General features: G+C 35.6%; 2 protein-coding genes across 2 annotated transcripts; one reads left to right on the forward strand and one right to left on the reverse strand.

Moving 5' to 3' along the window:
* The first annotated feature begins 776 nt into the window (after positions 1–776).
* LOC126875420 (cytochrome b5-like) lies at positions 777–2,124 on the forward strand. Its single transcript, XM_050638335.1, has 4 exons — positions 777–1,034; positions 1,317–1,445; positions 1,537–1,610; positions 1,819–2,124. The coding sequence occupies exons 1-4, from the start codon at positions 915–917 to the stop codon at positions 1,853–1,855; spliced, it is 360 nt and encodes a 119-aa protein (XP_050494292.1). The 5' UTR covers positions 777–914; the 3' UTR covers positions 1,856–2,124.
* Positions 1,889–17,360, reverse strand: LOC126875394 (transient receptor potential protein). The gene is made up of 18 exons (XM_050638275.1): positions 17,198–17,360; positions 14,689–14,907; positions 13,810–13,954; positions 13,434–13,529; positions 12,755–12,897; positions 11,886–12,087; positions 11,600–11,770; positions 11,132–11,366; positions 10,405–10,557; positions 10,095–10,240; positions 9,824–9,930; positions 9,455–9,588; positions 9,164–9,293; positions 8,841–9,036; positions 8,593–8,757; positions 5,234–5,456; positions 3,641–4,069; positions 1,889–3,104 (listed from the first exon to the last, which is right to left on the reverse strand). The coding sequence occupies exons 2-18, from the start codon at positions 14,841–14,843 to the stop codon at positions 2,584–2,586; spliced, it is 3,351 nt and encodes a 1,116-aa protein (XP_050494232.1). The 5' UTR covers positions 14,844–14,907; positions 17,198–17,360; the 3' UTR covers positions 1,889–2,583.
* Between the last annotated feature and the right edge of the window lie 141 nt (positions 17,361–17,501).

The following is a 17,501-nucleotide window of genomic DNA, read 5'->3' on the forward strand; positions in this document are numbered from 1 at the left end:
GCTGTTTCAATAACAAAATCCAGATGTAATCTTATTTTATCACGACTTAAATAGAACATACAATCATCGCTGCATCAGAGTATCATAATTTACATCTTTTTCATTTCTTAACAATTTTTTCCAATTTTCGAAATCTTATACTGTATTATTATTTATAAACGTACATTAAATTTGAATATTGATATTCGGAATATCGTTTTACCTTTCTTTGATTAAAGAACTTTTCACTGTGTGATTAATTAAAATTTTGGTTAAGAACGACAGGCAGAAGGGTTAGGGCAGTATAACAAAGTGCAATGTAACATATGTTGTATTACAAGGTAGCATAAGTGTACTGCAAGGTGACTTAAGTAGTAATGTAAGAAAGTATGTAAACCGGAAGTCGTCTAAAGCCGAAAAGCAGGGACTAAGTTTAATAAATAAAATAAATAAATAATAATTAAAATTTTGGTTAATTTATTAATCGTGTTAATGAGAAGAAGAACGAAATATTAAAGGCGTAATGTTAACAAAATTATTAGAGGAGGATAAAATAAGCAAAAAATTAAAGAAGTATAAAAAATAGTACAGGAAGTCCCCAGTTAATAAAAAAAAATGTTACAAAATCATCGAAAGAGTCAGATTAGTTAATCGAATTTCCTAGCACACAACACAGATAAAGCTGAAAATATAATAGTTTTCCTCTTGAAATTCCCAATCTCTCAGACGTGACATGTGTTATCTTGGTTTATCGTATATGCGAAGTTGATCACGTCTGTGTACCTTTTCCTTGTTTCATTCAAAATAAATCGCGCTAACTGATATTCCTCCATTCAACAGTCGAGGTTGGAAGAGGATGGATCTCTCTGAAATTGTTTAATTAAATTCATTAGACAAGAAAACTTTGAAACCTATTTCTTTATTTCTTATAAAAAATGAACGAATTACCAAGATATTCGTTGAAAGAAGTGGCGAAACACGATGGAAAAAACGAAGGGAGCCTCTGGATCGTCATTAATGATATGGTATATGACGTGACCGATTACAAACATAAGGTAAGCGAGCAAAGATATAAAGAGAATTACAAAAGATTGCAAAAGCGATTGTAAAATATCTTCAAAATAAATGAAAAATAAAGTAAATCGTAATTACATTTATTTAATTATAAATTATCAGGTAGGGAAAAGGAGAAGATATCTTTGAATAATTTTTTTTGCAATATGGTATTTAGGGGACATTGAGAAACTTGTAGCATTAAAATTGAAAATATTTTTCAACACGTTAGGAGTAATTCTTCATGCTGGAAATCTTAATCAAAGTTTTAAAATTGATTTCAGCATCCTGGCGGAAAAGAGTTATTGGAAGAGTATGCAGGACAAGATGCAACATGTGCATTCGACGAATTTGGACATTCTTTAGATGCAAAACGTATGTTGAAGACGTTGCTTGTGGGTGAATTAGTGGAGGTAAAAATATATAATTTATATTTTCGTATTATCTTTTTATACCTTTTATATAAGTAGTTACAATCGTCTAAATATTTATTTTGCGTTATAGGAAGATAAAATAAGTAATAGAAGGAAAGAGAATAAGATCTCCACTAAAATGGAAACGCAGAGAAACAGGAGAGGGTATGAGAAGAGAGAGAGAGAGAGAGAGAGAGAGAGAGAGAGAGAGAGAGAGAGAGAGAGAGAGAGAGAGAGAGAGAGAGACAGAGACAGAGAGACAGAGAGAGAGAGAGAGAGAGAGAGAGAGAGAGAGAGAGAGAGAGAGACAGGGAGAGAGAGACAAGTATTTTTTACATATAAATATTAACAACAAAATAATTTTCATTTGCAGGTTTTTATCAGTATTATGTTTCAAATGTATAACGTGACACAAGGAAATAACTGGAAAAATCCATTCCTGATTAAATTACATTAATTTATTTTATTCCTTTTTATACTACCAATATACATATAGAGCTAATTATAAATTGCTATGTAGAGAAAGAATTATTATTTTTTTTAATTATCACGTACAAGTTTGTTTAAAAAAATCGCCTCTTAAAGCTTCTATTCGATGCGAAAGTCGAGAGAATCGAAAGTACATACGTTGGCAGCATGCTAAGTGTATACGAATAAAAAACATGAATCAATCAATGAATTTCGTGAATGAATGTTCATTTGTCTCTAAAACTGTTCTACAATATTGTTCGTTTTGCTGTCTGTCGTTCATTTTATCTCACGCCTACATTAATTCTCGATAATAACTAAAACTTATAACAAATCAGACAATACTAAAGAAGAAAAAATGTAAAAGATAAAATCACATATAGCCTACAAATAAATATCTAATCATTGAGATAAATCTAAATTTCTTAATAAATTAATTAGTGTCAAAGAATTAAATTAATTGTCTTGTCGACGTTGAATGACAATTACTTATATGTCGTTTTCTCAGAAAAAAGTAATAATACACGAAGAAAAAGATAGATACGAGAATAAAAACGGTGTCTCTTTTCTCGATCATTGTAAATTATTATAACTGGAACTCATAACTATAAGACAATTAAATTACCAATGTCTTCACTCGTTAAACAAATTTCCTGCTAAATATGGAAATTTAAATCCATCCACCCATTATCTGGCCAGTTGCCTTCGATTTTCCCCTCAATTTTGTCGTAGCTACCGGAACATTATCCTCCGGCGCCGCAGGTTTTGATGGCTCGCTGCTCGATTCCTTTTTCTTTTCTCCTTCATCCTTCTTCTTTTCTTCCTCTCTCTTCTTCTTCTCCTCTTCCATTTCCTTTTTCTTCTTTTCTTCTTCTTCCCTTTTCTTTTTCTCCTCGTCTTCGGTGTTCTTCCTATCTCCTTTCTCTTTTTCCGGCAATGGTTTCGTATCTGTTGAGTTTTTCGCTAAACCAGCTTTGCCCTGAGGTGAATTTCCAACCTCTCCTTCCTTCGGATCCTCGGGAATCGGCGACGGTGCCCTAACTTCTATTGAAACTGCTTTCTCTCCACCTTTCTCCAAGCTACCACTACTCAAAGATTTCAGTAGAGTCTTTTTCAAGATCGGCGTTGCATGGACAGGCTCGGTTACAATTCGAACGGATTTTTGCGATCCTTCAACATCACTCTTACTTTCTACAGCCAACAAAAAATAAAATTACAAATGTACTTTATTGTATGCAATTAATACTAAGAACTATTCGAATTAAAATCCAAATTAATTAATATTTTAGGGTTACAACGGTGCATGCTTGAATAATGTTCATTTGAATAATTTTTTTCCAAATATGTTATGTAAAGAATTTTTGTATTTCCACTTATTTGATAAAAGCTTTATGTTTTAGTCCCAAGATATAAGAAGAAGCTAACATCTTATTAAAAAAAAAAAAGAAAAAAAGGGAGGAGTAAGAAAAATATAAAAATGTCCGAGACAGTCAGAGAAGAATGATTTTCCTTCATACCTAATTTTTTAAATAATTAATTTTGCGTCAACTGTAGTGAGCTGATTTTACAAGGTCAGCTAAAGGACATGGATCGCTTTTCTGCACGAAAGAGCTGTGTCCAAGTTAAGCTTTAGAATTTAGGAAGCTTCAACTTTATTACTATAAATATTATTTCTATGAATAATAATAATAAGGTGGACATTAGTATAGAAAAAGAGATACACTTACCCCCCTCCTCCTTTTGCTCTGGAATAGGTCTTGCCCGACCTATCATGAATTTCGCGTAGGCGATCCTCGTGGTCGGTGATACTTCCAATAGATTAGGATTGTAATCAACCAAACGATTAGGATCTAACGAGGCCAAGTCCGAATTCTGAGTTTGTAAGTGCCTACGTATACTGCGTCGCGTTTGTTTCATAGTGGCCTCGGTCGTGCTACCAATAGGATCCTTTACGAAAGTGTTCTTCCGGACCATGGCGTTCCAGTCTTTCTTCTTGCTTCCGCTACTCTTACGACCAATAGCCTTCGCGATTTGACTGAACACATCTTTAGGTTCCTTCTCACTCTGGATCACGGCGTTCACGATACCCTCCACTATACCGATCTGGAAGTCCTTTTGCAATCGACGTTCCATCACACGACCTTTCTTGCCAGATACTAATGAAAACAATTATTATTGATTGTCATTTATTATTACTAGCAGGTTGCGGATTTTTTACATCTACAAATACAAAATGCACATATGTTTGCAACAATATTCAGTGTTTCTGTTTACATTAGATATTTTTAGACGTGTTTATAAAAAATATCATTTTGCATAAATATCCGCACTTTATTAGCCATATTACTTGTATCATTTTAGTTGATTTACTTTCTTACGCGACAGAAAAGATTTGTCTTTTAGGTAAATTATAATCTTTCTCAAGTTCTTTACACTTATGCTCTGACAAGCATACAGTTTGAATTCCTGCGTATTTTCGAAGTGGTTAAAAAGATTCAAATGGTCCGTCGCAGAGTTCGTTCTGATTTACATTTCGATTCGATATACATTTATTGAATTTTAATATGTATACGTGGTATTTTGTTTCACAATCTTTCTCCATCTTTCACGCAACTTGAATATTCCATTCTTCCAGAACCTCTCTGATTTTTTGGCGAAAAACTTTTCAATACGATTTTTTACGTTGATCAAGGAATTACAAACACTATAGTAACATTTTGTTTATAGCACAAATTGCTTTCTTTACTGTTTTATTTAATAGTACTTAACATTTTTATAGCATTAACATTTATATAACATTTACATTTTATATTTATGCCGCATGAAGTATGCAAGACGCGAATTCGCGTCTGCAGTCCACAAAGTGTTAATATTAACGTGAATATTTCTATATCTTTTATATCTTGAAAGAGGAGATGAGTGAGTACATATTTCTATATTTCTTTGAAGAAATTACTCATATCAAAGCTTCATAGTATATACATACACCTGGATAATGTAATATCAACTACTGCAAACATAATGTTCGTTTTCAATTAAAGATAAACCATTCATGTTTCAGAACTTTTTTTTTTTGTGAGATATAACGTAAATAGCTATCATATCTCGAACAACAACAAGCAATAATCACATGAACTCATTCTAATATTGTCAATCGTAAATTTAAAAGAACAACCGAGTATAACTAATTTTTCGATATTTTATCGCTGTAATCTAAGATATGAATCATAGATATCAAATAATATTCATGGATTGCATAATAAAATAATGAAACAGGAATGGTTGAAGGTACAATATGGCGGAAGCAATTTGGATCTTACGCGCGGCATCCTGTTTGTCGAGTGTTGGTGTTCTCATTCCATTTTGTCGAAGTATGTCAATAAGCTCGTATCGTAACGTGGAAATGTCCTGTCTGATCTCCATTACGTCGTCTTCGGTGATACCGAACTCGTCCCGTTTCCTTTGTTCCGCAGTAACATAACGTCTGATGAGCAATCGCATCACCGTGTCATGTCTTGCCAACGCTTTTTCTCTGGACTTTTTCTGGAAGTTATTTGTAAAGATTTCTTTTAGTTCAGCAGTGGCGATTTCGCGAACATTAACGTAGAATCTTTACTACAACTAGTTTATTTACAAGAAAGGGATTAAACAGATGTTGGTTAAACAGGAAACGATGGTTGTTTAACGTGAACTAATCATAACGTATTATAATTATAATTAAGACATATTATAATTAATTATAACGTATTATAATTAAGACAACTAGATAGTTAATTCGCAACTCTCGTCACCACGGATCCAACGCCCTCACGACAACACAATTCGCACTCTCTAGCTTTTCAACTCACACTGACTTTGTTCTTTCGTCTTTGTCCTTTGTCCCTTAGTAACTCCTTGCCTTTTGTCTTAGCCCCACCATGCACGTGTTCCGCAACCGCTCGTGGCTATGGTCACGTAGACCTTTTCCGCGAAACTATTCGATCGAAGAATCGACGATACGTTGTTGAGCCTGTCGACACTTCGGCTTTCTCGCGACATTGTTTATAGTTCGCCCGATATCTCTTAGGCCTTTCGTCTACGATACTACACTCGGCCAATTTGGCAATTACATCTGCCCTCAGATGTTCTCATCTTCGCCAGTTTCACTCGCACCACTAATTTCAACAATGTCCCACCATTTCATATGATCAACCGCCGTGGAAGTCATTTCGCAAAACTTTCACTACGCCCCTGTCTTGTATGTTGTCGCCTTCTTGCGTCTCTTGTTGAACGTCTTTCACCGACAAGAGGTCGAATTGATAGCTCGCCTTCGCACTATCTGAAATTTTCTCGTAACCGCCTCATTCTCGCTTTTCATTCGCCGCTTAAAACTAGCGCTAGGCTTTATTTATTCGATTGTACAATTCGCACGATACTCTGTACATCCTACGAAAACTTCATCGCAACCGACCGTGTCATCTCCACTCGCTCGTATTAAAGTTAATTCGCTGTCGGTGTCTATCAGCGCGGTCAATTCGAAATTTCGAGGAAGGCGATCTTAACGCCTTTACCACACTTCATCTGTAACAATCGCCATGCACTACAGACCTCTTTAGGGGACTCGCTCAGGTTGTCGCACTTCGATGCGATGTGTCCGTCTACACCCTCTACACTTAAAGCACTTAGAGACTCTAGACTTGTTTGGACAATTTACACTCATATGCTCTTTGTTACCGCAATTGTAACATCTTGTCTTCTTCACTGCATCTCCAAATTGACTGGGCTTCTTGTTTTCAATTTTGATCGACTTTGTTCTGCGACACTTCTGTTCCTCGTACATAATTAACCTTTTCTTTAACGCTTTGATTGACATAGCACCGTACAGTGTACACTTGTTGCTTTCTTCGTCTACTATTCCGTCTATAATGTATTCCATTTTTGCTTCCTCTTCCATATCCACAAGGCTGGCTATTTCAAGCATGCGGTACATATAAGCCAAACATGCTTCATCACTTCTTTTTCGTTTCTCTGAGCCTCTGATGCACTTGTCGACTATTATTTTTCGAAAATTTTTTAATCAGCCCTCTCTTCAGCTCATGCCAAGTCACTTTTTTGCCGAGCATTTTTTTATTTATTTATTTATTTAAATTTTACAATTTGTCCAGTAGGACATTTGGTAAAATATTATAGCTTAGTGGTATAATAATATAACATGTTGGTGGATACTCCCATCTTTGCGTTTGTTAGGTTATATTCTTTGTGAAGTTCTAGCATGGCACTCGAAACTCGCAAATGTTTTTGCTGATCCTTTCAGCAGTCTCCTCACGTAAATCGCTTTCTATTCTTCTGACCACATGCACATGTCTGCAGTTTCCTCGAACGACTCGAACCATCGCTCGACATTTGTCGCTCAACTGTTATCACCACTGAACGACTCTAATACGTCTTCGTCGTCTTTGAAGCTCAATGTCGAACCAACACATGCCTTTCGATAGCATTTGTCACAGTTCTGGTGCACCCCCGCGTGCCTATCCTGCATTCTCTTACGTCTTTTTTATTGCCTTCATTCTCACCTTCGTCGTCACTTTCTTCTTCCGACGATGTATCGTTTTCATTCATGGCCGCTTGCAGCTGTGCGCGTAGTTCAATTTTTCTGCCCGTTGTTTTTAACCTCAAACTAGCGAGGCGCGCTCTGAACTCTTTCGTCCTCAGCTTCTCGAGGTTTTCGTCTTCATCTCAATCGCACTCAGCTTTCTGCACGTTTCCTGAGCCTCGCTGGTTTGTTGACCCTTCACCGTTTGTTGATCGATTTCACCGTTTAAGATTCGATTGTCCAGCCTTACACGCTCGATTCAGCCTGCTGATCAATGCTGACTTTGCACGGGATATTGGTATGCGAGTTCACTCTTCAATTCTTCCAGCGTCAAACTTTCTTCACTTGATAATTGTTCGTTTTCAACGTTTGCCATTTTTTATTTTTTCAACACTACACTAATTTCAACGGTCAACGATATCGTCTCTTATCGCACCGCTTACAGGCAAATCCAAAACTAGTACGAATAGTTCTGTTAAACGTTTCGTTTTCTGTCTTGTCCAACGCCGGACGAGCCCCCAAAATTGTAGGATCTTTACTACATTCAGTTTATCTAATAAACGTTTATTTAATAAACGGATTAACAGATGTTGGTTAAACAGGAAACGATGGTTGTTTAACGTGAACTAATCACAATAACGTATTATAATTAAGACAACTAGATCACCACGGATCAAACGCTCTCTCTCGACAATGCAGTTTGCACTCTCTGACTTCTCAACTCACACTGACTGTTAATTCGTCTTTGTCCCTTAGTAACCCCTTGTCTTTTGTCTTAGTCTCATGTCTTTTGTTTTGGCCCCACCACGCACGTGCTTTACAACCGCTCACCGCAACAAGAGTCACGCAGGCCTTTTCCGCGAAACTATTCGATTGAAGGACAGACGATACATTGTTGAGCCTGTTGACACTTCGGCTTTCTCGCGACATTGTTTATAGTTCGCCCGATATCTCTTAGGCCTTTCGTCTACGATACTACACTCGGCCAATTTGGCAATTACATCTGCCCTCAGATGTTCTCGCAATATTAACAATCGCAATATTGTAATAATTATCTTTCATTCTATCATTTAAATTAGAACAGTAATAATCGAAGTATGTACACACAATCAAAGATCTGGTTTGCCGCCCGGTCTTCCCGCACTTGATGATCCTACTGAACGTTTTGCCGGTTGGAACCATATTAAATGGAGGGGGCACAGTGTCACCGTCTTCGAAGTAACTCATCCATAAGTGACTCCTGGCGAATTTCCATTCAGTGTCAGCTCTTTCCTACGAATTACATTAGCCGAATGATTCATTGATTATTTAATAAGAATAAACTCTGAATAAAAATATCTTATAATATATTGTACCGAGATGATTTGATAGGAATTAGACATCATGGCAATAAGCATGTTCAGTAACACGATGACGTTTATGACGGAGTAAGAACCGAACATAAGAAGCGCCCAGAATCTGGTGAAGCTTTTTATTCCAGTTAGATCAAACGACATCAGATCCACCATACCGAAACTGGCCCAAAACAGCGACTGCGATGTCTCGAACAAACTGAAAATAGTTGTTGAGAAAATAAAAATTTGTGATTATATTAGTTACAAAAGCCACAAGAAATTTAGTAAAATTGTCAGATAATCTTTTCTGCTTTTTTAACGTGGTTGTTATAGTCGTTACATACTTGGCGAAACGTCTCCAAATTGAACAAGCCTTCTCCTGATTATCAAAATCAGGTAGATCCGGAAAATCCTTCATATGATAACACTTCTGTTTCTCCAAATCCGCATAATACCACATTAGTTGATTCATTCCTAAATTAAGCAAGTCCTTCCATTTTTTAATCCTTTTATCATTAATAATGATAAAAACATTTGAACTTTAGAATTCTTAAAGCAAGGTGATATCTTTAGTTTGGAAATAGATTAATGAGTTTCAAGGACTGTGAATAAATGAACGCGAGAAAGCAGCTCACCGCAGCCAAAGGCGAACAGCACCAGAGTATAAATGAAGAAGAACTTGATAATGTCTATTATCATCCTCCCCAGGGAAATTTGAAGTGGCCCGAGGTGAGGGTTCACGCTGAATATGTGAACTAGCTTCAAAAAACTGAAAACAGGCTATAGTTTTCATTTCAAAATTAACCTCATCTTCGTTCAACCAAATATTTTATTATTTGGTTTGCAGTGTCACTGCAATCACTAAATTAAGAAGAAATGATCTTTTTTAGTAAAACCGAAAAGAATGTCCTTTAAGTCAATCGTTTCAGGTAATCATTCTCTTCAGAATTTCATTTTTTTAGTAAATTATCGTAAATGAGTAAATCTGGATAATACTGTGTTACCTGAAAATCATACCAGCTGCGAAGGCTCCCTCAGAAAGAAGCATAGGGTCGAAGGCGTGCCATTGGTCTCTGGGATACCAAGGATCTAGGCCATTCCAGTATTCCCTCTATTACACAAATGATATAGAATAATCATTATATCTTCGATTAAATTAAATGGTACTATTAGTTCATGTTTGTAGAACGTGATATTAAAAAAGACGCTATAAGGTACGTAATAAGAGTAACTTTCTTTTCATTAACAATTAGAAAGTAGAAAAAGATATATTACCTGAACTACAATCCATGCGGTTATTCGTAACATTACCCAAATCACGTAAAACATATTTTGAATGAAATCCACTATGTTCCAAAGGTCTGATATGTACTCCAGCAGCCCATCCGACCATAATGATCTCATTTCGCCTATTACCAGACCTAAAAAATTTAAGCTAGTTATCTCACTCGTTAATCACCCAAAAATAAACGACAATAAACCAAACTCCACATAAACAATTTTTAAAGTGAAATAAAATAACGTAAGGGAGGAAATATTGATTCTTTCTCTTGTTTTAAGCAAGCGTTCATCAAGGTCTGTTTACTGATTACGTAGATGATGACACCGGATTCGACGAAACCAGGAATGCAGCCACGTTCCCGTCTCTTCCATCCGGCCAGTATCTCGTGCATCCAGGCGTTCCCAAATAATTCGATTACCAGGTACTCGATACGTTGTGACGCCATCCCGAGAAGCACTAACGCAAATTCCAATCAGCTCGAGTCCTCGTTGCTCATTATAACTAAATTTCTAACAATTAATTCTTTTAACCGCCATCCCTTCATTGAAAGGTTTGGCGGAGAAGCTGAGCGAAAACTTTGTTCTTTTCCAACGCGTAATTAGAAGTCGAATGTTAATTTGATTTCTTATTTTTAGAACAACGATAAATTTGTTTTCCATTCTATTGAGTTTGAATTGTAGAATTTGTTGTCTCATAAAGGTTGTTCATCTCGCTATTATTTTAACTATTACATTATTCTTATTTATTGAATTATTTAATAGTGTTTAGTAGTACCAAATTATGCAATCATTGAGAGAATTTGTAAAGGAGGAAAATTTAGATCTGTGGAAATTCAGTAACAAATTTCAGAATTGCAGAATTTTATATATAAAGATTAATAGATTTTATGTATAAAAATAATAGAAAAAGATTTTATATATAAAATTAATATAAAACTTTTGTAACAAGTTGTAAATATTCTGAAATCGTAATGAAGGCAAATTGATAACTTTTTTGTAGATAAAATTGATCATAAGATAGAGAGACTTACTTAAGAAGAACGCATAGGAAGAGGAGTGACAGATGAATTTGACGAAAGGTTTCTTCATGAACAGACCCATTGGTGACGTTGGCGAGAGCATGTAGATTGTGCTGTACACTGGAAACATCGCTCCAAGCTTCCCGATCTCTATGAACTGTCCGATCATACTTTTTCTTCGAAAGCCAGGCAAACCGTCGTACCATATAGCAGCCAGTAATTGTTGAACGTTTGGGTGAGCCACGAACTTTGGTCAAAAAATTAAGAAAAGATTAAAGATATCGTTAAAAATACTTACTATTAATTATTTGGAAACTGAAATTCTATCAATTCATCGTTAGTTACTCATTTGTCAATCTTGCAGATATTGCATTAGTTGTTTGATATCAAAGTTGTAACAAATACAATAATATTATAATAAGAAAATGTTGTAAATCGAATTTGTAGATTTACTTTATATAAAAATATAACTTATTTCACCTGTTTCTGTTTGTATTTAATAGCAAGCTTGAGTCGATCCAGGGTTTGTCTTTCTCCAGGTTCCCAGTTTTCGCCATGCGGATTATAATTCAACATTACCTCCAATTCCAGAGAGGTACGAGCGTGATCCAACAGGGCTGTAGCAAAATTTTGTGTTTGCTCCCGCATCTCCTATGATAGAAAATTAATATACGAATTAATTGGTAAATGATCTTTAATATACAACTATTTATCCAAAGCTGTTGTAATAACAATGCTAAGGGGTCGTAAATTAATTTATTATTACATTATACTCGAAACGAAACTCTTGTTCCATATGACTCAATCGACGAAGTTCCCAGGAGAGTTCGAAAGCGGTCAGAAGAGGGTCCCTCGATGATAAGGCGATTAAAGATGGCGATGTAAGCGCGCGATACGCGTTTATTCGCGCTTGAGAATGTCTCAAAGAATCCTGTTCGCTGGATGTCACGCACTCGTCGCAACCACATCTTAGAGAAAGATGAAACGAATGAAAGATGTTGATAACGAAACATTATTGAATAAAGAGTATTAAAAATTGAATAAAAATAGTAGGAAATTGTTAGTAAACAGAAGAGTGAGATGTTTGAAAACTTTGAAAGAATTTTGAAAACATGATATTTTTCATAAAAGTTAAATGATGAATGAAAGGAAAATTAATTTAAAGTTAGAATAAATTTGTCTATAGGGTGGTTGAAGGTAACTAAAACGAGCGTAATACTATTAGTATTACAGTGAAGGCAAAAATCTAACCTCAAATTCGGGCTGTCATATTTTTTAATAGAATCTAATGCAAGCACGTTACTGCTCGGCACGTTTTGAGATCAGCACGTGCCACTTCTACAATAACATAATTAGCACGTTTAATCGAATAACTGCACCGTAAGCGGCAGATGAGTATTGGCATGAAGCCAAAAAACATAGAATAACTGGTCTAGTTCGATTTAAAATATTCAAATTAACACTGTTTTGGCCGATTTTAGACAATTGTTCATAGATAGATAGCAAAATCTGAAAATTAAAGAAATTTATTTTCGTTTAAAGTTCAGAACTCTTGGTCTAAGTGTATGCATGTAATGGAACGAATTAATAACGACGATGCTTTGTGAATGCATCTATTTCATTGTAAAACGATACCTGGCATCATGAGGAGTGGGAAGCGTGGCACCGCGATCTAGGAGGATTTTTAAAATTTCGTAATTGTTCTTATGTGCTGCCAAAATCAGTGGAGTTATATCTGGTGTAAAGTTCGACGATGATCTGTCTACAGCTTCCCAACTCTGCAGAAAAATCCATAAAATGGTAAGAAAAATAAATGAATTTGTATGCTTTATAATAGCGAAATTTTCATATCTGTTTTCTTGAAATTTATAATATTAAATTAGGAAAATTACGAAATTCACAAAATTTCATAAAACTCTGCAAACTCGTCTTCGAAGAATTTCAAAATTTTAGTACCATTTTGTATAAATAAATCTCTAATGAGATTCACAAACATAATTGAAAGGAATGACGCAGATCATTAGCTCTTTATCTATAAATCAAAAATATCTACATATAATCTTGGAACTAAAATTTAATAACGACAAATCAATCTCTGATATATCGATCTCAAGTTTTTAAAATATAAATATTATAGAATTTATTTTCAGTAGAAATGAATTGGTCCATTGTAACATAGGAGATACAGAAAAAGTCAACTCTTAACTCCTTTACATAGGAAGACTACGAACTTATCAAGTGAGACGAGTTAGCTTGTCTTCCTCAGATTAATTGACGAAAGAGAGAATATTTTATCTAAAAAAATTAATCTTACGTAAGGTTGACCAGGCTCGTGTATTTTTTCCTCCCATTCGAGAAGGATCTCCACAGCTTCCACGTACTCTTCTTTTATGGCGTGTAGGAGTGCATCCTGAAGGAGGAAGCAGAAATTATGTTGGTCGTGTACTATGCTTTTAAACGCATGGACCCACCGGTAGAAACTTTATCGATATTGTGCGTTATATGCCACCATTTTTGTTGTATCATCCGTGTATTGTATAGCCAATTTACAACACAATGTAATATTATCTATTACGTAACTTAAAGAAAAAAATATCCGAGAAAAGATCGATGATTTATTAACAAGCATAATAAAAGAGCAAGAAAACTCGTTGTAAAGTTTAATTGTTAATTATAATGGAAAATGTTACCTTCACTTGAATGCCTAAGTCGAGAAGTAGTCTGATGAGTTCAACATTCTCGTTCTCAATGGCGGCGATCAGAGCGGATCGGTTAAGAGGATCCACGCAGTTGATGTTGAGGATCTCTGGATGATCCTTGTTCTCTTCCAATAGTCTGATTCATAACGTTTAATTTTTTCTATAGAATTTTTACATTTCCAATTTTTCTTTCTTTTGGAGACGATCATAATAAAGTTTTAATTTTAAATGTTTAAGTATAGGTTATGGATCTCCAGCTTCACATTATCAACTATTTCATAATCTTATAATTTTAGATCGTCAGCTCTATTTTCTACTTATAGCTACTTAATCTACATTAATATATATTTATCACCTATATATGCAAAAATCTCGAAAACATAAAATATTCTCTAACAATGTCCCCCTGAAGGCTGCACAAACTTCAAATTCAACAAATAGAAACTTAAAATCATGAAATATTCTCTAAGAAGAACGAAGCTTGCAAAAATATAAAATTCAACAAATAACTCGTACTCGTCACACTTTTTTAATAAATCCTAAATTTAATAAAACTTTGATAATATGTTTCAAGGCTATCGAAATCGGTGAAATATACCCTATTCCGCATAATTACTACCGACATGTATGCACGAAATCACATTGTGTCGCGTAGGAGGAATAATCCTTTTGTCCCTTTGTCGTCTCGAATACCATCCTTCGAGAAACGAATGCTAAGTAGCAGAAGTAACGAAACAAGAAATCAAGCAACGATCCTCGCTCTATGATACTACGATTCTCTCAGCTTCGAGATCGATGCACCCTTCCCCCCTCCATCATTCTCGTTGCCATCCCTGACGATTTATCTTCCGGACAGACACGAAGGATTACCTTTTGACAGTGGCACAATCACCTCGTTCCGCGCTGAGCAGGAAGTGCTTCTCAACTGGGCCAAGACTATAGTCCGAGGGCGGGTTTAAAGATTGCACCGATGGCGCTCTCGCCTCGTTCGCGAGAAGATTCTGCTGCGACTCTGATGGATTCATCTTGCAAGACTCGTGTCTCCCGCGATACTCACGTGCACTGGTTCATCGATCACACAGGAGCAACCTACGAACGTTGAATGTTTGTTAAATCCAGGAAGGTTCACATTTTCAAATGTTTATTGTTATTTGGGCGGATGTTTCCAGGTCGGGTGAAGAGATAACGGCAGATAGAAATTGTATAATAAAAGTTGCATGGATTTTGAAATTCCTTGCCCGACCTCCTGGAGGATATTGACAGAGAATCGTGTAGCAGTATGGAAGATTAGATGAACAGATGAGATCATATATATTATTCATAAAATGTGAGACATATTTGAGACAAAGAGCTTGAAGATTCATTTACAATTGTATAATCTCAATTTAGAATTGCCTTTCCTTTGGAGTATGTTTAAAAAGATGTATGGTGAACAATGTTTGAACAGATTAGTAATTATGAATTAAATCTTAAGCTTAAGCTCTGATAGCATAATCATAATCAGCAGAACATTATTCACAAAATGCCATGGAAACGACGTTATACGTTTCAAAAGCTGAAACAGTATATGGATACTATCTCGGTGCTACAATAGATTACAAGTAAGTACGTAAGTTACAGCAGTACGTGGGCGAATGCGATCTCGATTTGTGATACGACTTCCTTCGTAGTATGTTTAAAAAATTGTATATAGTATATCATACACAATATGATGGACGAAGAAACGTTTGCAATTTGTGGCGACACTTAGCGACGGAACTTTCCGACGGCTTCGCGACACAAAGCGCTATATCGATATCCCTACTTTCGCCGAATATTCGGAAGAATGCATACGCGGCAACGATCGCGGACGTCTAACAAATGCGAGCGTAGTGGGGATATCGAGGAGAAACAAAGAAAAGAATCTGTTTGGTTTTGAACAAAAGATTCATTCCGTTTCGAACAGCGAAGTGCGAAGGGTCTAGTGTAATAGCGAAGCAGACGCATTCGAGAAGCGTGATTGTTGATTGTTGACTGTTAATTATTAAATAAACTTTATTGTTGGATATCGAGAGTATTTCTTGGGCACTTACATCTAAGATGCACCTCAAATTAAATAAAAAGTGTGATAAAGAAAATTCAATTAAAAGTGTAGCATTGAGATTTGAAATGTACAGGCAGCTGGAAAGTGAATCGAAAATTAACTTGACGGATCGCGGTATCCAGATTAAGTTCCCTTAGATTAAATATCGAAATTGAATTATGGATTTCACGGAGGAAATGCGGAGCAATCGATAGGTATGACGTATATCCACGTTCATAAGATTATCTTCGGATCATTACAAAGGAATCCTGTATTCTCTGCTCAATCCGAGAAACTACTTTCCCTTTTGTCACGATACCTTTGTCTTGCGACTTTTTCGCTGCATATGCAACTGCGTGAACAATATGAAAGTAATATAGCTATATTCTCCTATAGTAGAGTAGTTTCGCAGAATTAGGTTCATCAAGAAGATTATGAAAAATACTAAGAAACTTTCATTGCTGTTAAAAACCTTGATCGATAAATTATTTCAGAGCAAGATGTTTCGTAAAAGTTACATTAGAAAAATTTGTAACACAGCTTTCACGAGCTTCTTTAGAAAGCTTTTTTAGATTACGGCTTTTACAAGATTATTTTGATAAGAAAAATGTTCAATACTGAAGATCAGAGGCATTGAAAGAACATTGTAAAAGTAACAATGAAATGTTCAATAACGAAAAGATAAATTGAATCGCTAAATAAATGCAAGATAATCTAAATATTTCTTTTTTTCGTACTATTATCACGTATATTACTTTTTCTTTTGTTTATCTTTAAATTTTGTTAATATAAATTACTGATAACATTGAGTTTTACTGACGTGTAATTGGTTCAATGCAGATTCAAATTTCAACTAGAGTTCTTTTTTCGTGGAGAAGCTTCTGAAATTGTGTGTTCGATTACACGAAATACGGTCACATCAGTGAAACAATTCCATTGACCAATCAACATAGATGCAGTCATCCAAGAATCGCCATCCATATGCAGATGCGCTAGTTACAATAAATAGTAACTAGAAGATAGTTCTAGATATAATCGATAGATTTAATCGATAATTTTAAGATATTCTTTTGTTTTTATCCCTAGCCGATGTAAGAAAGTGCAATAAAGATTATTCAGCTCAGAACGGTGTGATAGATTTATTCAAAGAATAAACTAATAGCTATTGCGATCCTACCTCTAAATATAGAAATAACAACAAATTTTCACAAGTTTAACTGGACTCAACTTACACCACGGATTTATCGATCATTTTAAACTATTCTAAACGAATCCTCACTACATCTACACACTATACACACACGTAGTGAGTCGTACCTCGTAGTTTCTCTAGATCAACGTGAACCGATGTCGACCATCGCGATCTTCGTCAACTCAATCTTCGATCGACTCAACGAACTCCTACTCTACTCTGGTCTACTGGCCTCTCACTCGATAGCTGCAATCGTTTCGAAACTTGGTCACAAGTGACAGCGGAATAAAGCCGTGCGTTCACCAAAGCTCTGGATAGTTGGTCGAAGCCATAGGACGTCGGTCAGCTGGGGCATGGATTAGGCACAAACGCGTGGATCGCATCGAAAGAGGAACGCCTAGTGATCACATTGTATATCCACGTGCACGA

The sequence above is a fragment of the Bombus huntii genome, chromosome 18, assembly GCF_024542735.1.
Source record: "Bombus huntii isolate Logan2020A chromosome 18, iyBomHunt1.1, whole genome shotgun sequence".
NCBI classification, from domain to species: domain Eukaryota; kingdom Metazoa; phylum Arthropoda; class Insecta; order Hymenoptera; family Apidae; genus Bombus; species Bombus huntii.

Excerpts from the sequence above, each read along its gene's own strand:
- LOC126875420 (XM_050638335.1), top strand. The coding sequence starts at position 915 with ATGAACGAATTACCAAGATATTCGTTGAAAGAAGTGGCGAAACACGAT. Across the intron at positions 1,035-1,316 it reads TGACCGATTACAAACATAAG|CATCCTGGCGGAAAAGAGTT; the intron begins GTAAGCGAGCAA and ends AATTGATTTCAG. Across the intron at positions 1,611-1,818 it reads ACGCAGAGAAACAGGAGAGG|GTTTTTATCAGTATTATGTT; the intron begins GTATGAGAAGAG and ends TTTCATTTGCAG.
- LOC126875394 (XM_050638275.1), bottom strand. The coding sequence starts at position 14,843 with ATGAATCCATCAGAGTCGCAGCAGAATCTTCTCGCGAACGAGGCGAGA. Across the intron at positions 10,558-11,131 it reads TTCCTATGCGTTCTTCTTAA|TGCTTCTCGGGATGGCGTCA; the intron begins GTAAGTCTCTCT and ends AATTTGCGTTAG. Across the intron at positions 3,105-3,640 it reads AGAGCAAAAGGAGGAGGGGG|AAAGTAAGAGTGATGTTGAA; the intron begins GTAAGTGTATCT and ends TGTTGGCTGTAG.